The sequence below is a fragment of the Sturnira hondurensis genome, unplaced genomic scaffold (genome assembly GCF_014824575.4).
Source record: "Sturnira hondurensis isolate 20B ecotype Veracruz unplaced genomic scaffold, ASM1482457v3 Scaffold0002840, whole genome shotgun sequence".
NCBI classification, from domain to species: Eukaryota; Metazoa; Chordata; class Mammalia; order Chiroptera; family Phyllostomidae; genus Sturnira; species Sturnira hondurensis.
The window spans coordinates 33,547,094-33,572,674 of NW_028075471.1; the positions used below are offsets into that span (position 1 = coordinate 33,547,094).

General features: G+C 42.3%; 1 protein-coding gene and 1 non-coding gene across 5 annotated transcripts in view; one reads left to right on the forward strand and one right to left on the reverse strand.

Annotated features, from left to right (window-relative positions):
• Window positions 1-2,013: 2,013 nt before the first annotated feature.
• NFE2L3 (NFE2 like bZIP transcription factor 3) overlaps window positions 2,014-25,581 on the reverse strand; it is a 30,767-nt gene continuing 7,199 nt past the window's right edge. The window contains exons 2-6 of one of the 4 annotated variants that reach the window (XM_037041262.1): window positions 9,984-10,154; window positions 6,474-6,557; window positions 5,924-6,007; window positions 5,048-5,131; window positions 2,014-4,349 (exon numbers count right to left, since the gene is read on the reverse strand). In XM_037041262.1, the coding sequence (XP_036897157.1) occupies window positions 3,093-4,349; window positions 5,048-5,131; window positions 5,924-6,007; window positions 6,474-6,557; window positions 9,984-10,154 (1,680 nt within the window). In that variant the 3' untranslated portion in view covers window positions 2,014-3,092. The remainder of the gene's footprint in view (window positions 4,350-5,047; window positions 5,132-5,923; window positions 6,008-6,473; window positions 6,558-9,983; window positions 10,155-25,581) is intronic. The other 3 variants (XM_037041265.1, XM_037041263.1, XM_037041264.1) reach the window with 3 other exon arrangements.
• Window positions 14,641-14,819, forward strand: LOC118983739 (small nucleolar RNA SNORA23). Its single transcript, XR_005065792.1, has one exon. It is a non-coding gene; the product is annotated as a small nucleolar RNA SNORA23 (small nucleolar RNA).

A 25,581-nucleotide genomic window follows, 5' to 3' on the forward strand; every position in this document is an offset into this window, starting at 1 on the left:
ACCAATGGGTCTTTGTAATTCATGACAATGAAGGGAGAAAGGTCTGTGCCCCTGAAAAGGGTTTTGGTGCATGTTTAGAAATTGTACACAGGTTATAAAAGTTGCTGGTACGGGGTACCAAAAATGTTCATCTTGCTACTTAAAATTTAGACCAATAAGTTTGTGACCTCAGTATTTGCCATCCAGATTTGGAAGCAGTTTGATTTTGGCCAGAGTTCAAGATTGTAGTTGGATTAACTAGACGAACTGGTAAATTTGCATCCCAAATGGCCTGACAGTTGGCAGGGTTAGTTTTGGCTATTCTTGTAGTCCGCTAAGAACAAGAAGCAAACTGAAGTACTCAGATGGCTGACACTGAAATTTTAGCGTTGCACTAGTGGTACTGCGAATGATTTTTGCCTAGGGCTAGATGAATCAATGGGTTACCAAAAAAAATGGGGGGCAGGGGGTGGGGAGAGGCTAACCCAGGTAAGTCAGTTTGTACTAAATTCTTGTAATGAATTCTGTGAATCATGCTGGCATCTCGAGGCTTGGTTCTGAAAGTTGGTTAGTATTGAACTGGATATTATAGCCTTGATAGGAAACAAACCAAGTATTCAGAGACTTGTGAGTATACATTTGATTATGCACACTTGATTAGCAGGGCCTTGTGTTGACACAGGTGTTATTTTAGCAAATGGTTGTGATGGATGTCAGGAATACTGTAGTAGGGAGGTAAGACTAATTTTGTGTTCAAACCAATTTAAAATGGAATTTAAGGTTTGGGTTAGTCTGTAAATTGAGAAGTGGAAAAAGATGCTCACCAGAAAATGTACTTCAAGGAGTCCAAAGACTAACTCGACAAACTGTTGCACTTAGTAAAAGAGTAAGTTGTTACTCATCTTAAGGATCTAGATCTCATGCTGCCCCTTGGTTCATTTAATGTCACACCAAATAACACATTGTGCACAAACTTGGTTTGATGGAACTGTTAATTGCTTATGTTAAGATTGCTCTGGTTTGCCATTAAATTAATAAGGAATGGGTCAGGTAAGTGAAGAGTGTGGTTCAATAGTAAAGTGCATACAACTTCAATTAGATATCTGGCCTTTTGGAAATTAGTTCCTGAATTCTGAAGGGTTCTTTTTTGTCCTAACATTCCCTTCAATTTCAGGATAAACCTGCATGTTAAGACTACTGAACCTAGTACAACAGTCTAGTCAACTTTATTAGTCCCTTAATCTAAATATGGAGTTCAGAATGAAATCTTAAAGAGATGTCTCTGCTAAAACTTGTAGTATCAAGGATGGCTGAGTAAACAGCTTCAGTTTACCCTCTGAATCAGTGTGACTTGGGTGTGGTGTCCAGGAACTAATTTCATTAATTGACCTAGTTACAAATTTTGTTTAAAATGCTGAGTCCTACAGTTCCACTATGTGTATTTTCCCTCCTGCCAATTTGTTCTCTGCCAATATTTCATTGTGGTTTTTGTAGACAGGGATTTGGGGGAGTCTGACAATTAGTATTTGAGTAATAAGGCTTCCTTATAGTTTTGAAGCCAAATACTGTATAATTTTGTATTGTAGACTTGAAATAATTTCTGTGGTAAAGTGTCCTAATACCAAGGGTTAAGACATCTAGCAACTGATTACACCTTTCAACATTTAAAGTGATAATTGTGCAAAACTGGTCAGAAGAGGGATGTATGAATGAAGCAGCATTACTGTGGCAAAATACAGGGCTTGAAAGAAATGTCTAGACCCAATGTAAAATGGAAAAAAGGTTTATTATAAAAATTCACTTATAAAATACTGCATTTTTGCAACCTGGTATTTTGACTTGTGATTTCAACATCACTGGGCAAATGATTCTTATGGTAAGAGATAGCTGACATCAAAACACTGTTCTTGTTAGTTCAATTCCACTTGTTTTTTCTCTCCCCCGTTTCATATGGTTTCAGTATTTCCAGTTCATTGGTTATAGATGCTGTGCTCTTCTGTTGACTCTTCCTCTAGTTGGTTTGTGTCCATGTACGGTTTTCAATGTTTTTGTGAGACACCAATGTTACAGATCAAGCTGTCCCTGCAGGCTGCCTTTACTTGCCCAGGAGGTCCGTTTCTCTATACACAGGTAGCTCTTTTCTCTAAAACCCATGACATTAGAGGTCTTTGTTCTCTGCCAGTAAAGCCTAATGCACTTTTAAAAAAAACATCCTCATCCAATGGTATGTATACTGATTAGAGAAGGGGGAGAGAGAAATATCGATTGGGAGGCAACCAGGGATTGAACCCCAAACCCTTTGGTGTATAGGATGATACTCCAACTGAGCCATCTGGGCAGAGTCTAATGCAAAAATTTCAATTTTTGTTTTTGACGCCATGGTTTAGAGTTTGGCCATTTATAGTTTCTTTCATACAGTATTCTTTAAATCCAAATGTGGATTCCCCATATCAGTTTAATGAACTACACTGGTGTCAATTTGGATTGTGTCTACCAACATGCGGCTGTATTTGCTAGATATTTACCTCTGTTCCTGGATCTATTTTGGAGGAAAAATATCCAAGGTAAATTTGCTTAGAATTTTTGTATATAAGGGAAAAGTTAATTTTTAAAAAATAAATTCAAGTATAAAACTTCCACAGAGAAAAAGTTCTAAGTTAAGTATTCACAACACTTAAAATAGCTTTTGAAAAGCTCACTACAGTGCTTACAAACTAAATGAGAACGTTAAGGCTACTTTGCATTTCAAGTCAAAAATATGTTTTAAAATAATTACATCCAGTGTTTATTTTTGAAGTGGCCATCTTACTAAAAAATATCTACCAAAGTGACTGGATAGTCTTGAAATTTTCATGTCACCCTACTCTTTGTATATATTTATAAATTGTGCATATAATGCAGGAGGACTTCATGGAAAAGTGGGCTTTCTCCAGATTTCCCACAAGTCTGATCTTAAAGTCCTAAACTTCTCCACATAAGCTTCAAAATAATAGTTAACTGAGTGATTCAAGTAGCAGTACTTAAAAGATACATTAACACTTGAGGTAAACCTTGAAGCAGTTTCAATGGTTTGTAATCCATGTATCACTTTATACATATTAATGGATCCATTTTTAATTTCTTCTCTCACTTTTTCTCTTTCCCTTATGAGTGTCCTTTTTATGGCGTGAGGTCACAAGTTCCTTGGGTATAATCAAAACACTTCCGTCATGGCTGCATTGAAGAGCATATTCATTTGGATTGACTGGCCTACCTTCATCATCTCTTAGCCTACTAAAAATATCACAATAAAGGTCATGCAGCTTTTGTTTCATTATGTTAATAGCTCTGTTACACTGGGCGCGCTCACTCTTGAGGGTTTCCTTCTTTGCTTTTAAGTTACATACATCATCTTCTAGATTCAGAATTATGTCCAGTTTGCGCTTACGGCAGTTCTGAGCAGCAACTTTATTTTTTCCTCTTCGTCTAATATCACGGATGAGTGACATTTGTAAATCTGTCAGGTAGTGCCTGCTTAGCATGCTGTTGAAAGAATCAACAGGCATGTGAACAATTTCATCTATAGAAAAAGGGATGTGTAGAGCTTCAGCACGGCGTTCATCTCGGCTTAAATGTCTGTCCGTGTCATTGAGGTATCTACTTCTTTCTTTGTGTGACTTCCCGGGCCATGAAGAAGATTCAAAAGTGGATTCTGGTGCATTTGGCTGTAAATGGTAAGTGTGGTTATGGAGTACATGTTGAAATGCAAGATTCCGGTGAAAACCGGAATCACCCCTATGATCTGTGTGGCAAATCTTACTGGGCTCCGGGTAGTAGCCTCCTACAGCCCCTTCTAAAGCACAGTGGGAAGGAGATTCCAGGTCACTACTAGAACCTATAGCACCTTCATACATAGAGGAATTAGACTCGGTGACAGAGGTACTATTGTGTCTTGAATTTAAGGGAAGCCCAGAATCAGAATCTGGTTCAAAAAGGTGAGAAACTTCCAGTGGATCAAAATTTTCTGTAGCCAAAGACACTGAATTTATCTCATCAAACATGTTTATATTAAGGTCATATAGAAGGTCTTGGCTTGTTAGATTCCTTAGCTGATGGTCAACAGGTGGAAGAAATCCTGTCAGATTAGTTCTGGGAAGGGTCTGTTCAGGACTGGTGGTATGAGAACTCAATTGCAGAAATGGCTCTCCTGGCTGTGAAGTCCTTTCTACCGGATCTCTTCTAAATGTATTGTTAGGACACAGTAACATGGCCTCATGGAGATTTACATCGTGACTTATAGCCTGGCTAATATTTACATTATAGTGTGCCGAAGAATTCATGCCATCATTGATATTTCCTGGAAGAGGAGGAATATCTCCCAGTGAGATGCCCTGAAAAATGGGAAAAAGCACTTTAATACATATAACCCAGTTTCAATGTCTAGTACCTAATACAGTATTTTCATTCCTCATTTTTGTCAGTTCCTCTATACAAGTAGGGACATGCTGTTGGCTATGAATAGCTTTCTACAGTTAAATAATACAGGCAACTCAATACATTGTGTGAACCCAATCATGGCAATTTTGAAAATTAGGTTAGTAAAAAGCTGCTTTTGTTATTAAATCATTCTCATAAACAACTCTCAATTCTAGCTGTTAACAATCCAAATCCAGTGTGGAGCATCGTGGAAAATAACAGCTATGCTGAATGAAGCAGAACTGGCTGAGAAGACAGTCTTTTTTTTTTTTTTTTAAGTAAATCAGACCAATAAAGTATAATGAAAACACACATTCTACCAGAACAAACAGATATGCCTCAGTTTGTCAAGTGTTTACTGCCATTTTAATCCAGTGTGAATTACATAAGTTTGCTTAGACCCTCATGATTATTACTTGGAGGAATAATACACATATTTGGCTAATTCTCCAAAGTTGGTTTCTATTAAAAGTAATCCTAAATCTGTGTGCCTAAAGAATGATGCATTGGATTATATTTAAACAACTATGTCCTCCACGTGTAAAAGTTATATTTACTCACAGAGGTGAGTGCAGGTATTTCCTGCAAGGATAAAAGCCAAGGTTCCAGTTACCTCCAGTGAATTTTCAGACTGTGAGGAAAGCAACTGAAGTAAGTCTTCGAGAGAAAGAGATGTGTCAGTCCCATTTAAATGTCTCTGTAGAAAAACATAAAAGGTGCACTCACCATTCATTAAATTAAAAGGCAGCTGTGTAAGTACCACATGCTAACTGCACCACTGGAGCTCCATGTTATGGATCAGTCTAACATTGTTATAATCTAACACTTTACCGCATTTAAAATATTTACTTTTAGAGAGGGGAATTTAGGGAGAAACAGGGAAACATCAATGTGTGGTTGCCTCTCTCATGCCCCCTAGTGGGGACCTTGTCCACAACCCACACGTGCACCCTGACTGGGAATTGAACCTGTGACTCTTTGGTTGGCAAGCCGGCACTCAATCCACTGAGCCACACCAGTTGGAGCTTATTTTACTACTTTGTAAGACATAACTCTCATCCTTGCTGCTTGCAATTTAAATTCACATTGTGGAAGATTGTGGATAGTAATAGTTATAGAGAAGTATAGTGTTGGTTGAGCGGAGGGTCTCCCTCTTTTTCAAGTAAATCAGACCAATAAAATATAATGAAGACACAAATGCTACCAGAAAAATAAAGGTGCCTCAGTTTGTCAAATGTGACTGCCATTTTGATCCAGTATAAATTATATAAATTTTCTTAGGCCTTTGTGATTATTGCTTGAAGGAACAGTATACATATTTGGCTAATTTTCCAAAGTTGAAGTGTTTCTGTTAAAAGTAACCCTAAGTCTGGGAGCCTAAAAAATTATGTGTTGGATACTTATATTTAAACAACTATGTCCCCTCCAGGTGGAAGAACCGTATTCATTCATATTTTCCTGTAAAGATAAAAGCCAAGGTTCCAGTTACCTCGAGTAAATTTTCAGGCTGTGAGGAAAGCCACTGAAGTAAGTCTTCAAGAGAGAAGGATGTGTCAGTCCCATATAGATGTCTCTAGAAAACCACAAAAGGTGCACCATTCATTAAACTAAAAGGCAGTTGTGTAAGTACCATGTGCTAACTGGTTGTGCCACTGGAGCTCCATGTTATTGGATCATTCTAACGTTGTTATAATCCTACTTATTTTACTACTTTTTAAGATGCAACTCTCATCTTTGCTGTGAACAGTTTAAATTCACATTGTGGAAGATCATTGATAGTAATAGCTATAGTGGCCCTGGCTGGTGTGGCTTGGTGGATTGAATGCCAGTCTGCAAACCAAAAGGTCCCTGGTTCTATTCCCAGTTGGGGCACATGCCTGGGTTGTGGGCCAGGTCCCCAGTAGGCGTGAGAGGCAACCACACATTTATGTTTCTCTCCCTATCTTAAAAAAGGGAAAGGGAAAAAAATAGCTGGAGTGAAATACAGTGTTACTTGATAGTAGGGTATGCCTATTTTTAAAGTAAATCAGACCAGTTACCTCCAGTGAATTTTCAGACTGTGAGGAAAGCAACTGAAGGAAGTCTTCGAGAGAGAAAGATGTGTCAGTCTCATTTAGATGCCTCTGTAAAAAAAAACACAAAAGGTGCACCATTCATTAAAACACTGAAGTGGTTGCCTGGGGCTTTAGGTTTTATCTTGAAAGGACAACCAGGTCTTACCTCTATGTTGGGTTTTTATACCCCTCTTTTAGGTACTCAGTATTCTCACATATCCTTCCTTAATGAAAGCCTTCCACTTAAAACTCCTCCCCATTCCTGCCCTATCCTTCATATAATTTTTGCCTAGAATTGTTAGCTTCATCTTATTTTGCTCTTCCACAGCTGACACTCCAAATTTGCTACAAAATTATCTAACTTTACTGTCAAATATGTATTTAGATGTACTAAAATGTTTTACTAATAACTTCTTTACTCACTGTTGCATCACCTGCCTTCAAGGTTCAGTTCTTTTCCTGCTGAAATAACTCCTTTAATAGCTCTTTTTGGATGGGCTGCAAGTAGTAAACTCTTAGTTTTCATAACCTGGAATTATTTTGCTCGAATGTTTAAATGGTATTTTATTTGGCAAGATTATCATGTGTAATGTTTCCCCTCAGTACTTTACTATTGGTTTGTTTGCAAACTGTCATTTCATAGCCAATCTTTTTTTTCCTCTGGTAATTTTAAAGACTTTTTTAAATTCTTTGCTATCTGGCCATTTCACTTTGATATGTTTGGGACTTTGTATTTAGTCTGCTTGGGATTCTATATTCCTTTCATCTGAGTCATAACATCATTTTAGTTTTGGAAATATGTTGCCATAAACTTCAAAAATTACTCCTCCTACATGGTTTCTGATCTCTCCTGGGACTATCAGAGAGTTCACCTTTGCTGACAGCTCTTTCTGTAGGGATCCCACATATCAAGGGTCACTGACTAACTCTCGGGCAGTTTTCTGTTTGTCCTCTGCAAGGACCAGTATTCTTTTTTAAAGATTTTACTTATTTTTTAGAGAAAGGGAGGGAAGGAGAAAGAAAAGGGAAGAAACATCGATTCATTGCCTCTCACGTGCCCCCAACTGGGAACCTGGCCCACAACCCAGTCTTGTGCTCTGACCAGGAATTAAACCTGTGACCTTCCGGGTTCGTAGGTGGGCACTCAGTCCATGAGGCACACCAGCCAGGGCTGCAAGGACCAATTTTTATATCATTTTCTAAACTTTGCCTTCTTGGCTCAGGGTTCCTGATAGTAATGGTAGTGTGGACCAGACACTGTATCTGGCTTTGGGTTCCTTCAGTAGAATGATGTAGAGCATACATCATTCTATACGAATTCATTAAGCAGCAGAGTTCTGTCTACCACATTTAAATTATACAGAACAATTTTTGAGGCACTTGTTTTCATAGAAATTGGTTAGTCCATTTCGAAATCTAACTGCTTTATTTTTCCTGTTCAGCTCGGTACAAATCTTGCACAGAAATGGATGATCTGGCTACTCTTACAATTAATCCAAAAGACATACTCCATACTTTCAGTTAGATTTCATTTGCCAGGAAGTGGTCAGTCTTCTTCTTCTTCTTCTTTTTTTTTTATAAGTCAGACTCTTCTAAATCTTACCATAAAATACAAACACAGTTCCATTTTGGGTCAAGAATTCATTTCATATTGAATAGAGATTACTAGGAGTATTCAAAGAATACCATGCACACACATTTAACTTTATAAGGCCTATCTTTTAAAAGCAAAACAGTAATATAAACTCAACTAGTCTTTAGCAAGGAGGAATTCTCTTCAGACCAGTTAATTTACATACAGTGTATTTAGTTTCCATTAATAGCCAGAAGTCCAAGTCTGCAGTGGGCCTGCAGTTGGGTGAGAAGAAGGCCAAATTATGTCATTTGCCCTGGTTATCACCCAGGATTATCACCAGAAAGAATGGAAACAAGTACTACTTCAACAAACTGTAAGAACACCACATCTCAGTAGAGGAATAAATGGATACTAATCTAACAAGATGCACAGACCCGAAAATTGGAGGTGCAAATGAGCAGCCAAGCCCAAGTTCAAGGACTGAGGCACAAATGCCTTGCTTTGAGTGATTAATGTGTTCCTGGGAAGTCTTGTCCAAATTGGTATTTGTCCTACTTTAAATTGTATTTCAGATTTTCTAAGAAAGCTTCCCACTTCGTCTATCTCTTCATAATTGGCATTTAATGAGTGCCTACTATGTATCTAGCAGTGCGTTAGTTAATTCAGGTAATTCTGAGAAGTAGAAAACACGTGCTTCCTGCTTTTCTGGGAAGCCCAGTGAGGGAGTCAAGGCAAAGGCACACCCAGGAGAAAACTGAACCAATAGCATAAATCTGGAAAACAGTGAAGTGATAACACTGCGATAAAACATCTCCCTCAAAAAAGGTGACTGTGAGGCTCTTGGGAAAGTGAGCTGAAATGCCTCCTTCCAAATGTTTTTTCTTTTAATTTCATTAACTAGAAATCACAAGGACCACCCCAGATACTTCACTCCAGGTATAGGGAAGGCCTTGGTCCCCTCAACGGGTGAGAACAGGCTGGAGGGTTGGGAATGGAGGGTGGGCAAAGAGAGCAAAGCTGTTTTCTGATTTAATGTTACACAGCCAAGGAGACAGCAATGGGGTGTCTGAAGAAGTCCAAGGCACAGTACCCTCCATCCTCCGAGGGTGTTCAAGGCACAGCCCCAAGCTCTACCTGGGGCAATCATGGCTGAGAAAACCAGCAGGACAAGACCCTCAAGGTGTCACCTTTCAGGTGAACTGGTAAGTGGTTTAAAGTCTGTGGAACCTCCGCGCCCATCTCTGGAGCCTTAGCCAGGCTTGTTCGCTGGGACCTCAGCAGGGCTGAGTAGAAATCAGAGTATGGCCCAAATGAAAGAGGGAAGCACAGGCTGCAGGAAGATCCCATCCTGTCAGCCCGGATCCTGGAATTCATCCTTCTATATCATCTCACCACCAAAGAAGGTGATTAGACATAGAGGAGTCAAGAAGGCTGTCCCCACTGGGCCTGACCTTGGTCTAGGCCAGAGGTACAAAATGATGCCCATGGAGCACGGCCCAGTGGAGACTGAGGATTTGAGCCCAAGCCCCAGCTGGTACTGAGGGTGATTTGTGTGCATGTGTCTGGGTGAGGATTCCCAGATGCAGGATGCCAGCCATCTCTTTATCCCTTGCCATGGCAAATGCAACTAACATAACCTGCTGGCAAGTTCAGGGAGGGGTGTAGGTGTGTACACAGACACACACATGTATTATCTTCAGTTTAATCAGAGATACCTAATTCTATGGGCTGATTCCTTTGTAAACCAAACAACCACTCCCACAATAAAACAAAAGCATGTATTTTTCATACATCAGAGTTGCTTAAAATAGGTCATACTTACATACAAAGTTCATTCATTCTCAACACAAACTGACAAAGCCTTACAAAATCTACCTTGATGCCAAAATGGTAAGTCTGGGAGATTGTGACATGCTTACCTCCTCTCTAGACTCGGTGGTCTTTTCTGCCTCCCACTCGGGTTTATCTGCTATTTTATTTTCATCTTCATTCTTCTGATGAAGTGATTTTTCCTTCTGGGCTGATGATACTCTTTGCTCATTTTCCTCCTGCTGGGAACTGGGACCCAGAGCTCTTAATACCTCATTGTCCTATAAAAGTACCCCAAAATGTGCTAAGCAGAAATGCATATTTTATCCAATAAGTCAAACAATCTTTAGAACTACATTGTACTTACTGCTCAGGGATCATGAAAGCACCCAAGCTGAAAGCTGAGGCTGACATTTCATTATTAAAGAAACGTCATATTCTGGCCCTGGCTGGTATAGCTCAGTGGATTGAGTGTGGGCCCGTGAACCAAGGGATCACGGTTTGATTTCCAGCCAGGGCACATGCCTGGGTTTCAGGCCAGTTCCCAGCGGGGGACACATGAGAGGCAACCATATACATTGATATTTCTCTCCCTCCCTCCTTCCCTTCCCCTCTAAAGATAAATGAATAAAAATTTTTAAAATGTTATATTCTGAAACAAAGATCAGTTTGGAGTCTGGCCCTTTTTAGGAACTCACTGTGAGATCGGCTGCTCTGATCTGTAGAATTTAAATTACATAAATATAAGGCCCCTAAACTTGTAAACTTTATTAGATTTGGAAGGCACTGTTGTCTGCAGTTTTTATTTAGTTTTCTGTTAAAAGTGGATCAAATGGTAAATTTACAAGCAAACACTAATCAAAGGCACATAGAAAAATCTGGAAAGTCTTACAAAGTGTTCATTGTGGCTGTCTGAAAGCTGGGAGCACCTGGGGGCGGGGTGTTTTAAAAGAGCTGACGTCGCATTATACATTTCTGGGCTGTTTGAATATTTTGCACAAATGTTTATTTCTTTTATACACAGGAAAAGGGTAAATAGGTTTTTTTATTCCAAGAAAATAAAGTTACCAGCAAAGCTCAAACTAACATCTTCATAGATATTTTCAACTATGCTTATTTACCCAGATGAGTCCTTCCACCTTTTAATTTACTTGAAGAGCCTTACATAATTGAAAGGCTAGATAATTTGTATATCTAAACATTCAAATAGTTATCATTCAACATATACTATATATACTGACACTTTGGACTGTGCTATTAAAATCACTGTATAATTTTTTACCCTTTAACTTAACCAAGGCTTCTCAAAATCTTTCAAAGGATCTGTTTTTAATTGCTCTCTTCCAGAGACATAGCACACTGGACTAACTCAAAGGACAACACCACCACACCCGCTGGAAACCACAGAAATGTTAATCTGATCAAACAAACACGTGAAGGTCAAGGAAATGAAACCCACAGATGCCAGAAGCAAGGAGAAATCAAAGCAGAGCAGGAAAAGGAAGCTGATATGCTGGTGGCCCACTTGCTTCTTCCCTGCCTCTCTGTTTAATGTACCTAACTCTCTCTGTGACATATACTCAATCTCGACGGGCCAGTCGTGCAAGTACCAGATTACAAGGAGCTCCTGTGCTCAAGAACATTGCTCCCTCTCCTTTACCCTCCTTTTTGCACCAAGAGTTGTTTCCCCGTCATCAGCCTATTAACACAGGCTAACACCGCCCGTCTTAAAAACCCTCCCTGGGTCTTCCATTTCTCTTTAGAGTCCTTCCCATTTCTTGCAAAATCCTCCAGTTATCTGGAGTGAGCGCATTCTCTCTGGAACCTATTCCAGAGAGGACTGTGGCCCCACCCTGGTGTGGCTCTGCTGCAAAGCTCATCAGGGTCTCCCTAGGTTGGCCAGTTCTTCATCCTCACCTTTCTTGACCCTTCAACAACATTCACTTAGTTACCCCCCCTCCTGGAAACTACAGGTAATTCACCTGGCATCCAAGTACTTTCTGTCTTCATTCTCCTAACTCACAAACTACTTCTCCTTTGTTGACCTTTTATCTTTACTATCTCTAAACAAAGCTCAGCCTAAGGCACGCCAAGCACTCTCCCACCTCCAGCTGGTTAAGGGCTCTCCCTGACTGATTCTCTCTCCTCCCTCCTATAGCTTTCCTTTAGGCCCCTATTCAGATATTACCATCTCGCTTTTCTTTTAAAGCAACCCCCCAAACCCCTTCTCCCACCAGTATCTATCTCTCTTATCTTTCTTAATTTCCACCCACAGCATTCAGCTGATATACTATCCCATTTGTTTCTCTGATGTCCATCTGTCCCACTAGAATGCTAGCCTTGAAGGCAGGGACTCTGCCTGGTTCTGGCTGTACGACACATACCAGACCCTGAATAGGTACTTGCTGAGTAGATAAACTAGAGACAACATCCCAAGACTGTGCTGGTAGGGATCTGACTTCCAATGGGTGAGATGCTACAGTCCTGCTCTTTCCTGCAACTACAGTGCTGACTCCTGTCTAAATTGGGGGAAGGAAGGAAAAGGTCCTTACTCTTTGGACCTCTCTTTTTTGCCAAGGCAAAGTTTCTATTGTTAGGCCTGAAGATAATCAAATTCAAATTTCTGGATTCCCAGGGCAGTTAACATCATTTATGAAATTTGCTGTTGGTGGACACAGGAGCTTCTAATCCCTAAATGACATGACCTATTTTAGAACCATGAACCAAGATGCCCTCAGTTAATTTGTAGTATCTGAGTTAATGCAACACATGTGCACCCACCCATGAACTTGCAAACATGAGACCATGTCATCTATAATGTTATATTAATGAACAATAATAGAGGTAAGTAAGGACTAGATCAAGCCCATAAGGAAAGAGATCAAGTATACTTTAGTCTGGGAAGACTTTGTGGGAAATTTTTTTAGAGTGTATGAGAGTTTGGTAACAAAAGTATGCAAGATGGCTTCACTAAAACCTTGGGAAGAAAAGAACTTTATGTGGCTGCATTCTTAATGCAAGAATCAGTTAGGTTAAAAAGCCTATCATATCAATGGATCATTACTCATTAAATGTGTTAAAAATAGTGACTCCATTGGAATGTACACAAGCAAGTAAAAAAAGGAAACCTCTTCTTACAGTAGAATGCCACTTATAAATATAGAAGAATGATGGAGTTAGAAAATCATCAATGGATGCTAAAACCAGGGAGTAAAAATGTGATGAGAGACAAGGTATTTAGTCTCAAAGTATCACTCCACGGATTATTTTTTCATTACAAAGAGAAAAATGACACTGCATGAGAAACCTGGAAAATACCATCTATACCAACAGGTCAAATCTATACCACAATATGGAGACAAACCCACATCATGTACACAGAAGAACACATTACTGCTTCTGTAGTGCTCCTGCCCTACATTTATAATCTCAATGTAACCACGAGGAAACATATAAAAATTGGGTCTGTTTTACAAAGTAACTGATCAGTGCTCTTCCCAAATTTTAAAGGTCAAGAAATCTCAAGCCTGAGGAAATTCTTTCTAGATTAAACGTGAAGAAGAGGCTTGATAACTAACTTCCATGGGTGGTCCTGGGGTAAATGCTGGTTCAGGAGAAAAGCAGCTATATAAGACATTACTGGGACAACAGATAAAATCTGAACACCACAGATTAGTCTTAGATTTTTGGAGAATTTCCTGATTTTGGTATTGGTTATGTTGGCGGCAAGAGATGGTACCAGGTGCTGGAGCAATGGAGTCAGACCAGACTTCAGCTCAACAACCTGAGCACTTGAGCTCTGGCTAAGAAAGAATTCAGAGCCAAGCGTAGAACTGTAAGAGAAAGTTTAAAAGTCACAGATGTAGAATTGAGCTGTAGAAGGAATGGGCTCAGGAAACAAGTAACAGAGGCAAAAGAAGGGCCCTTGGAGCTTGGGAAAAAAAAGAGTAAAGGTAACTCGCCTGTGGTGTGCTGGGGGGCGGGGTGACATGCGACTAAGAGTAGGAGGGAAAGGGCCAGGGGTGCTTCAGGGACGAAGAGACCACGGAGTCCTCTGTCTGCAGGCCTCAGGGGAGGATCTCAACAGAATAGTCATCAGCTTTCCAGGTGTGTCCTTTCAGGTTAGTGGTCTCCACTGATTGCACAAGGGCAGGAGGTCATTAGTCAATGCAGCTGGTCCTGGTGTTGCCCACTGTGTCACTTTTCTGGTTTTGCTGCTTTTCTGGACCTGGAGCTGAAGCACAACTAAGGCCTAGATGTACCTGATGTGAGTTAGAACCTCACTGTCCTGGGGACTTAATGCTTAAGGGCAATTTTTCTGACCTCCTTGTTTAGAGGGGTCTAACCCACATGATCAGAGTTATGCAGAGCAGAGGAAAAGTTCCCCTGGGGGCAAGGTCCTTGTTTTCCCAGTTTTGCCTGATGCTAGGCACCTGGGACTTGACACCCTGGTGACCCTTCTGAACATGGCCTATTGTCCTTGCTCTGCTTATGTCTGTGTAACTGCCTACCACAGTTATAGAGAACTCGTTGTTCTTAGAAAATACACACTGAAATATTTGGGTATCAAAGGGCACAATGGCTTCAATTCACTCCTAAATGTTTCAGAACAAAAAGAATTATATACTGTATGTATAAACAGAGATAAATATAATTAGAAAATGAGGTAAATCAAATGGGGCACAACGAGGTACATTTGAGTAAAGGACATATGCTACTCTTGCAATTTTTTTTGAAAATTAAAACATTAACCTAAAAATTCCTACACAGCTAATGTGTGCATAATATTCATTGATCTGGGTCCGACAGTAGTGTTTTGCATTCAGACCTTGCTATCCACGCGAACATCATGCAGCCAAAGAATAAGTTGGGATCATAGTACTGCTGTAGTGTCATCTCACTGGACATAATTTACTACTGGCCAGCTTCCAAATTCCCACACAGGAAAAAAAAATTCCTACACAGCAAAATCACTTTGGCCAAGGTCAACAGCAATGGGTTGCTCCATAACTATTCTTCTATTAATTTGTATTTTTCCCTCAAAGTGAATAGTCACATCAACTGCATTAATAATTATCTTCACCTCTTCCTTTTCAGCATTTAAACTTCTTGTCTAATTTTCTTGTCTAATTGCTTTGGTTATGCTTCTAGAACAATGTTCAGTAATGGTATAAATGACATAATGATACAGAAGAAAACACAGTCTCTAGTCCCAATATTCTACTATACCACCACCACACAAATGTGTGTTCTCCACACACCAAGAAATTCTGTGATACCATTAGGGTTGTCCTTGGGGAGCATAACGTGCCACCCCCAAATATGTCTCTTGGATGTAGGATTATTTTAGTCTGGTTATTTTTAAGAAACAGCAGTCTTTAGCCCTGGTCAGGTAGCTCAGTTGGTTAAAGTGCTGCCCCAATATGCCAAGGTTGTGGGTTCGATTCCAGGTCAGAGAATGTACAAGAATCAACCAATTAATGCATAAATAAGCATAACAGCTACTTAATCTCTCTCTCAAAAATACAAAAAGAAACAGCAGGCTTAAGAAAAGCCATGAAAACCAAGCAGAAGTTACCCCTGTAAAAGACATTTATCTGTATAAGTGAAATTTCCATTTGTAAGGGCATCTCCTTCGTTGTTCCAGGAAGAAGGGGGTGATTCTATCATAAAATTCAATCAATGAATAAAATAAGAGGGCAATGATAAATCGGTATAACAACCTTATCCTTCTTCAGTGTTCTTTTCCTGGAAGGTTCCCAAAACTGACTCTCCCCACCCCAATATCTTCTTTTGTCTTCAATTGAGTATGGTACTTAAGGTAATGGCTTAGGCCATTTCCAAGGGAGTTGTAATCTCGGTTTTTCTGGGTCTGGCCCATGCACACAGGAGGTATATATTGTATTCAGCTTTTGTTTACCTGCTATTATTAATCTGCCTTTTATCAATTTATCAGACAAGCCAAAGAAATCTAGAAGGGAAGAAAGAAAAAATTTTCCTTCCTAACAGTGTCTGTAACTTAGCTCAATTCTGACATTATCTACCTGGATATAGTATCAGATCCCACAGGTTAAAGGCTCAGTCTCACAAGACTGCCCAGCCCCTCCTTCAGGTGCCAAATGCCAAATCCAGGTTGTCACCTGTGCTTTCAGCCAACTGGCTAAACAAAGCAGAGGTTCCCATAACCATCTCCTTGGATTCCAGTAATTTGCTAGAGCAGCTCACAGATCTAAGGAAAACATTTTACTTTCTAAATTACTGTTTTATTATAGAAGGATGCAACTCAGGAACAACCAGGAGCATGGAGCAAGGTAGGTAGGAAGGGGGGAAGAAGCTTCCATGCCCTCTATGGGTGTGCCCAGCTTCCTGACCATCCACCAACCTAGGAGCTCTCTGAACCCCATCCTTTTCAATGGATAATCATGCCTATCATCACACAGGAATGATTAAATAATGGGCCTTGGACCTTGGTGAACAAACCGAGGAGGGTCACCTCTTGGATTCCTTGTCAGGACACATGCCTGGGTGGTGGGCCGGTCCCCAATTGGGGGCATGCAAGAGACAGCTGATGGATGTTTCTCTTGCACAACATCAATGCTTCTTGCCCTCTCTTTCCCTCTCTCTAAAAATAAATACATAACATCTTTTAAAAAAATCACTGGCCTTGGTGATTGAACTCAATCTCTAGTTGCTGTCTCAGCTCACCTAGAGGTCTGAGGCTGAAGTTCCAAACTTCTAATCACATGGCTGCTTCCCTGGCACCAGCTGCCACCCTTAGAGGGGGCTTTCCAAAAGCCACCTGATTAACTCAAATCAGATGTGGTTAAAAGAGGCCTGATAAAAATAACAAGACACACCTTTTCCCTTTTAATACCGGAGCTACTTCAGAAACTATGAACAAAAGGCTAATTATTATAACAAAAGATGCTCCCATTCCTCTTAATGCTTCACCAGTAAGGATGACATGTGGACTTTTACTGGAGATCCAACAGTCACTCGTTCAATTAATCCAAGTACCACACACTGCACTAAATGCTGGGGACGTAGCAGTGGAGAAATACACACAGATTGCCCTTTCAGAGCTTATATTCCAAAGGGAGAGGGAGCCAAACATACAGGCAAATTAATAAAGTAACTGAATTCTATGGCAAGTGAAAGAAGAAGGGATCCACTTTAGATTGGTCAGTCAGGGAAGGCTTCTCTCTTAAGGTAGGAGATAGTGTAGCTGAGACCCCCACATAGAGCTGTGTGAACAGAGAAGAATGCATTCAAGACGCAGATAATATCCATGCTGTGCTCATTTGCCTGTTACCAGAATGTATTCATTTAGCTTCTTATGATGGCTATTTAGTTGTTTCCAACATTTTTGTACAACAAACAACAGCGAAATGTGCTCATAAATACTTCTTTGCACGCAAGTGCAAGTAACAGAAATCCCTAGAATTTATGCTGGGTGAAGAGATCTGTGCACTTTTTATCTGGCGGATTCTACCCAAAAGCCCTTCAAAGATATTGGTGGTAATTTAAATTCCTACCAGCAATGGATAAGTGTCAATTTGTAGATGAAAACTGGCATCTCATTGTTACTTTAATTTGTTTTTTTAATATATTTTATTGATTATGCCATTACAGTTGTCCCATTCCCCCTTCACACCCCTCCCCCACCATTCCCCCCCTTTTGTTCATGTCCATGTGTCACAAGTACTTTAGATTCTATATTTCCCATAGTATTCCTGCCCTCCCCCCTATTTTCTACCTACCGTCTATGCTACTCATGCTCTGTACCTACTCCCTACTTCTCCTCCTCCCAGTCCTGTTGCTAACCCTCCATGTGATCTCCATTACTATGTTTCCACTCCTGATCTAGCTGTCCTTAGTTTGCTTTTGTTTTAGGTGTGATTGTTAATAACTGTGAGTTTGCTGTCCTTTCACTGTTTGTATTTTTTATCTTCTTTTTCTTAAATAAGTCCCTTTAACATTTTATATAATAAGGGCTTGGTGAAAATGAACTCCTTGAATTTGATCTTATCTGAGAAGCACTTTATCTGCTCTTCCATTTTAAATGAAAACTTTGCTGGATAGATCAATCTTGGATGTAGGTGTTTGGATTTCATGACTTGGAATACTTCTTTCCAGCCCCTTCTTGCCTGTAAGGTCTCTTTGGAGAAATCAGCTGACAGTCTGATAGGAACTCCTTTGTAGGTGACTGTCCCCTTATCTCTTGCTGCTTCTAGAATTCTCTCCTTCATTTTAGTCTTGGCTAATGTAATTATGATGTGCCTCTGTGTGTTCCTCTTTGAGTCCAACTTCTTTGGGACTCTCTGAGCTTCCTGGATTTCCTGGAAGTCTATGTCCTTTGCCAGACTGGGGGAGCTCTCCTTTATTATTTGTTCAAATAAGTTTTCCACTCATGGCTGTTTCTTTTCCCCTTCTGGTACCCCTATAATTCGGATGTTGGAACATTTAAAGATGTCCTGGAGGTTCCTAAGTCTCTCCTCATTTTTTTGAATTCTTGTTTCTTCATTCTTTTCTGTTTGTTTGTTTCTTTCTTCCTTCTGGTCCACTCCATTGATTTGAGTCCCAGTTTCCTTTCCATCACTATTGGTTTCCTGTGCATTTCCCTTCATTTCAATCAGTTTAGCCTTCATATGTTCCTCTAATTTTTGGCTAAAATCAACCAATTCTGTGAGCATCCTGATCACCAGTATTTTGAACTGTGCATCTGAAAGATTGGCTATTTCTTGGTCACTTAGAATTGATTATAGGCTCTGGGGCTTTGAGCTGTTCTTGAGTCATAGTGTTTGGTCTGTTCACACCTGTTATGTATGAGCGGCGGAGCCTTAGGGGTTCACCAGGGCAGGGCGATCCAGTCGCTGGGTTGTGATGCTGTATGTGGGGGTGGGGTCAGAGAGGGGGGAAAAATGGCACTTTGCTCCACTCTGCTCTCTCTCAGATTTCTGTCCCCTCTGCGGCTTCCCACAAGCAAATTGGGCCCCTCTGGTGCTGGTTCCCAGGTGCGGGGGCCCGTGTACTCTCCAGGACCCTGTGGGTCTCTCCAACAAACTCTCTGTGAGCCTGGGAGCCTCTCTTGGCCCCTCAACCCAGAGAAAATCTTTCCAGTTGGTGCTTTCAGGCTCTATTTCCCGTCACTGGGGCCCTAGCCTGAGTGGTCTGTCTCACTGTTTGCTCCTTTGCTTGGTTTACCTGCGTGCAAATGTGTAACTGCAGTCAGCCAGCCACCCTGTGCCCTCACTGGGTCCGTCTGTCACAACCCCACGCCTGGGATCCACCAACCGCCTCCACCGCCGCTTCCACTCCTGGGTCGGTCAGACCGAAAGATCTTTCCAGCTCGACCCGACTATGCTGCTGACTCCGCCCCTCTTACTGGTCTGGCTGAGTGGTTCGTTGTTGTCGGACTTCCATACAGTTCGATTTTCACTGTTATGGCTGTGTTTTTATTACTAAAATTTCGCTGTCTTTAAATTTAGTTGTGGGAGGGGGCACAGTGTTTCCACCTACTCCTCCATCTTGGCTGGAAGTCTTTGTTACTTTAATTTGTATTCCTCTTATTAGCACAAGGCTGAATCTCTTTCACAAATTTAAAAGCTTTTGTATTTCCTTTTCTGTGAACTGTTTGCAGCCTTAGCCCATTTCTCTGTTGGCGTGTTAGTCCTGTTCTTACTGATCAGTACTATGATCAGGTCATGTTTACTCACCACCTCCCATCTGGTCTCTGCAGCAATGCAAGAGTGGAAGTGGGGGGACCAGGCAGGCTATGCCAGTAACTGAAGTGAGAGTGGATGACAGTCTGGAAGAAGGTACTGGTAATGACAGAGAAGTGGAGGAATCCACGACATATTGTGGCGAAAGAATAGCTAGGGAATTGCTGATGGACTGGAAATGGGAGATAAAGGAAAGGGAAAAACTAAGAATGACTCCCGGATCTGGCTTAAATAACTTGGTGGATAAATTAAATCTGAAGTGTGACAAGCCAAGTAGAAATATCCATTATACTGGTGACACAACGTCTGGAATTTGGAGCAAAGATTTAAAGTGGAGATATAAATGGGGAATACACCAACACACACACACACACACACACACGGACTAGTAGTATGATTCCAGCAGGAGAGTGCAAAGCAAGAAGGCCAGAACACCAGCGCTGCAACATTCAGAGAAGCCAGCAGAAGAGACCGAGGAGGACAGGAAGTGAGGTGGGGGGTGCGGGGACTGTAGGGGGAAGGGGGGAAGGCAATGTCTCAGAAACCAAGCATTTCGAGGAGAATGGAGTGGTCACTTGTGTTGAATGTGCTTGGAGGTGGCACAAGTGAAGACAGAAAAGTATCCACTAGATTTGCCAATAGGGAAGCTGTTGGTGGCCTTTGAAAAATCAGTTTAGGGGAAACACCAAATGACACTGGGTGAGGAGTAAATGAGAGGTGACAGACTGGAAACAGTATACAGTGAAATTGTTCAAGGATTTTGGCCATGAAGAGGAGAAATGGGTCAGAGCAGGGTTTTGCTTTGAAGATGAGAGACATTAGAGCATGTGAACTCCCAATACCAGAGGGAACTGATTCTGAAAGAAAAAAATTAAGAGCATTTATTTCAAGATATTTCAGGTGGATGCAATATACTTGAGGATTTCGATAGCAGGTGTATCTTTTCTTATTTTTGAATGGTGTTGTTAAAGTAGAAAGTGAGGTGATTTGAAAGTTAAGGGCACAGCCCCGGCTGGTGTAGCTCAGTGGACTGAGTGCAGGCTGGGAACCAAAGGGTCTCCAATTCGATTCCTAGTCAGGGCACATGCCTGGGTTGTAGACCAGGTCCCCAGTGGGGGCCACGTGATAGGCAACCACACACTGATGTTTCTCTAACTCTTTCTCCTTCCCTTTCCCTCTCTCTCTAAAAATCAATCAATAAATAAATAAAATCTAAAAAAATTAAAGAAAATAAGGGCACAAAGAGAGTCTTTCACACTCTTTTTTCCCAGAGGTGAAGCCTTGTTCCCTGCCCACTGAGTTGGTGCTGGACTTAGTGAACTGAATCTAGTAAAATGATGTGGCAGTGGAAGTGGAGCACAGCGATTTTCAATTGGTGCACTGCCAGAATTTTTAAAACATGCCAAGTTTTCCCTTAGATTGTCAAATAAAAATATGACAACAGCTAACACAACGATAGCCGTCTGGTGTGAGTGAATCAAAATTACACCTACGATGCCAGTATTTTTTTTTGTCAGATTGGAAAAAAAATTTTTTTGTTGGTGTGCTGCCGAATTTTAGTTACTAGTTTATGTGCACCATGAGAGGAAAAGGGTTGAGAATTGCCAGTGTAGCTCTGGGGCTTCCTCCTGCTCGTAGTGATCCCTCGTTCTGGTGAAACCCCAGTGCTCACAGTGAGGGCAACCTCCGCGCTCTCTGCAGAGAGGTCTTCTCGGCAAAGAGCTGAAGCCTCCTGCCAACAGCCCAGAGAGGGACCCGTTTTGGAAGTGGATCCTATAGCTCTAGTCAAGCCTTCGGACGAATGTAACCCAACCAACATCTTGACTAGAACCTCATGAGACCCTCAGTGAGGACCACCCAGGTATACTGTCACAGAATTTCTGACCCATTGAGACCTTGGGACAATAAATGTTGGTTATATTTAGCCATTCGGTTTGAGGACAATCTGTTACAGCTGTATTTTGCGTGAAGATGCATCAGGATTCCTGGGTTTCTTTGACGTGTTTTGTTTTGCTTTGTTTAGATATTTTGGTTATTACTGTCATGCTGGTTTTGAGAACAGAATTGGGACCAGAAAAGGTTTGTGTACGGATTCCTTACTGGAAAGTTTGAGAAGAATTCTCCTTGAATTTTACAGGCACCAGGAGGTTTTTGTTTATTTGTTTGTCTTTGTTTTTTAAACTATGCTGGCAATGTTTTCAACCTCTTTGGAAGGGCTTGCCAAACAGCTTTCCAAAAATACTGCTCTTCTTTACATTGTCATCAGTGGCATATCCATTTCTTCACACCCCACCTACTCTGGGTTTCTTAATATTTGGCTCATTAGTGGCCGACTGACTGCGAAGACAGTAGGGGGCAGGGCTCTGGACTGCAGCTGGAGGCGGATTCTAAACAAGAGAATGACTGGCTACTTGTAAGACGAGGCAGGCGGAGCTACAAAAGCCCAGGATCAAAGTCCTGGACAAGGCTGAAATTGCAGCTTCGCTGCCCGTAGTCACTCCCTTTATCTCTTCGGCCCCATAGGGAGAAGCAGGAGAGGCAGAAGGTGAGACCCGGGCCAGGCGTGGCAGCGCTAAATGCTGCAGGGCTGAATGCCAAGTCCCGAGAGGGCCCCTGCCAGTTCTGACACTCCAGTGGTCTACAAACAAGCAGCTGCATCAAACGAGTCCAGTTCAGAGAGGGTGAGGTGCTATTCGTGATTAAGCTGGACAACAGGCATTCAACAACACTGTCCCAAATGGTCACTCTATCTATGAGGCCACAGGGGAAAGAGGGGACAATAAGAAACCTGGAAGGTAGAATGAAGTGTTGGCTGTGTTCCACACATCTAGGGAAGAGAGATATTTTAACTTGCACAGCCTTACATAGTCAGTAAATACCTCCTTGGCTAGTCCTCCACGTAGCCATTCAACTATCATTTATTGCAACCCTATTACAAAGCTAACAGAAACATGTGCTCCAAGAAGTGACGAGAGAGAATTTTCCCCACTTAGTGTCATGCACAAAGAGCTGTGCATCCTGGATGCCCCAAGGAAGGACTTGTGGCAGCTGCTGGGGACCTGTGGGCAGAGCGCACCCAGCTGTGCTGAGAGCCATTTCACCTAAGGCCACACCCTTCCCAGGGCACCCACATCCCTCCTGCGGCTGGGCAGGGAGGGTGTAAAGGCCTGGCCATCTCTGCCCAGGGTGGGACAATTGTGATGCGTGCTACTTCTGCGTGCTACTTGTGAAGCTCCTGGTTTCATTAGCCTGCATGGCAGCTTGACTCCTGCTTTCCTGTCTTCCCCTGCACTGCTGTACCTCCCAAGGGCACTCCCTGATACACGTTACGCACACACAACCCAGTCTGAGGCCCCTGTCCACAGAACCCAATATGTGACAGCTAGGAGAGAGCAGAGACACGAATCCTCAAGGCAGGGAGGGGTGGAGGATTCAATCTTATCTCCACAAAAGTGTTGTGGCTAGGACTACAGTCCAAAAACTGCTGAGTAAAACAACCCATCCTACTTTCCTGTGATCCGGTGCCGCTTGGACACTCAGTATTCTCATCTGTGAAGATACTAACTCACATTTTAAGAAAGCACTTTACACATTTTCAGATGCTATGTAGCCACTAATTACTATTCCTCTCTACTTTTTTTTTTTTTTTTAATTCTGAAGACTTGCCATTAATGACTAACCTCTGGCAACACAATCAGAATGCGAGGAGAAAGCAAGGCTGGCCCCTGGGAGCCAGTAATTACTGCTCGCTCCCTTTTCCTGTTTTCTCAACTCAATACCATGGCGCCGGGATACGAGTGCATGTGTTTTACAAGTCCACTGGAGATTTATGGCCCATGCTCTGAATTTAAAGAATGGGTAGGTCAAACCCATCATTAAGCTACTTTTTATTTGTATGTAGGTGATATTTACTCTTAGGAGGCTGGGACTCAATTAAAAAAAAAAGTCTTCACACTCACCATAAGAAGCCACCATAAACCTGAGAGCTGGGGTGACCTGGGGTGTCTGGGCACAACTCAGAACCCAGTGGTTTGTTCTGAGCTGGGCCCCCTGCTGGAAAGCGCCCCCCCGCCCCGCGCCCCTCTCCCCCACCCTCCGCAATGGCAGCCTACCTCATCCTCTGCATGGATCCAGAACCTTCTCTGTGTGGGCCCCTCAGCCAAAACTGGGCTCTCCTGTCTCTAAAATCCCATGGCCGCTAGGTTTCCTCTCATCTCATGTATCCTATTCTATCTAAAATTACAACTGTTTGGATCTTTCCTTTCCTACTGGGCTGTGAACTTATGACACCTCTCCTCCCACTGTTAATGTACCTTTGCCCCTCATGTAAGCCTTGCTGGAGGTTCTGAGTCACTGAAGGTGGTGGGAAGGGGAAGAAAGGAGCACAGCTTTTCTCTTCATTTTAAAATCTCTGAAGGTCTGCTAACAGGCAACATGATTTCTAAGTCTGCACTTATCACACTGTGCCAGGACCTGAATCGTGGGATCTTGAGCTTGACCCTTGAACAAACTCTTTGTGGACAGTTCCAGCTGGTTTAGTTGAGCCTTTCGTTTAGTCATCTGGGGGAGAAGGACTGAGACCTGTTTTGACCTTTAGGGTTGGATGAATATTCAAAGACAGAGCAGTGTGGTGCCTCGAGAAGAATGACATCAGAGGGACAGAGGTGAAGGCCACAGAATTCTGAGGTCTGTCCCTCGGCAGGAGGCAAGCTGGAGCCATCAAGTCTAGAGAGAGGCAAAGAGCCAGATAGAGACAGTGTCCTGTTTGGCCTGGCTGGCTTATAAAAGCAGTTTATAATAATTGCAGCTCACATTTATTGAGCGCTCACTGTGAGCCAGGCACCACATTCACGATCCCACTTGAGTTTGCTCAGCTTTCCTCTACAGGAGGAAACTGAGGCACAGAGAGGTCAAGCAACTTGCCCTAAAGTCACAGAGCTAGTAAGTGACCAAAACAGGACTCGGTTGCAGGCATTTGTCCTTCAGATCCAGACCTCAGGCACTGTCCTGCTACTCGTTGCCCCTCTTAGAACCATGGATGTCCCCCAGAAGGTGTTCCCTGCCTACCTGGGCTCCTGTGCTGGCTGGCTTCAGGCTGGGTTCACCCAGTGGGAAGAGGGAGCAGGAGACTGGAGGGTGAGCAAATGTTCTCTGTAGCAGCAGCCCCTCCTTCACCTCGCTAGGCTCTGGTAACACTCTTTCCACCCCTGCCTGCTGGTAGTCTCTGGGTTCCCCCATCCCCGACCACTCCTGCAAGGAGTCATTCATAAGTCCCTTCATGGGAGCCATCTAGGGCAAAGACTGCTTCCTGCCAGAACCCCAAAAGCACCACCACGACAACCCACACATGATCCCACTTGCTTCCCACCGCATCACACGGCCGTGGTGGGAAGAGCTGACTCCACGCGGAAAAATGAATCTCCTGGATACATATCGTTTTATCATGCAAAACAGTGGGCCACGGTGCAACGTATTGCAAATCCCACAAACCACCCATGGAAAACTGCTCACGGGATCACTGGGGCATCTGAACACTGATTAGATTTTTTTAAATTTAATTACCTTTAGAGGGGAAGAGAAGGAGAGAGGGAGAGAAATACCAATGTGTGGTTGCCTCTCGTGTGTCCCCTGCTGGGAACTGGCCTGCAACCCAGGCATGTGCCCTGACTGGGAATCGAACCTCAATCCTTTGGTTCGCAGGCCCACGCTCAATCCACTGAGCTACACCAGCCAGGGCTGATTAGATATTTGATGATACCAAAGAAATGCTGAATTTTTTTTAGGTGTACTAATGGCATTATGGTTATAATTAAGAGTCCTCATACTTCAGGAATGTACAGAACATTTATAGAAGGGACCTGCCTCCTCAAAGCCCAAGGCCTCCTGCCCATCTTGTTCCCTCTTCCTGTCTGATTGTCCACTTGGAGCCTCCCTACTCTGGCCGACCATTTCCCAAATGATTTGCACCCTTGGGGACAGAAGGCTT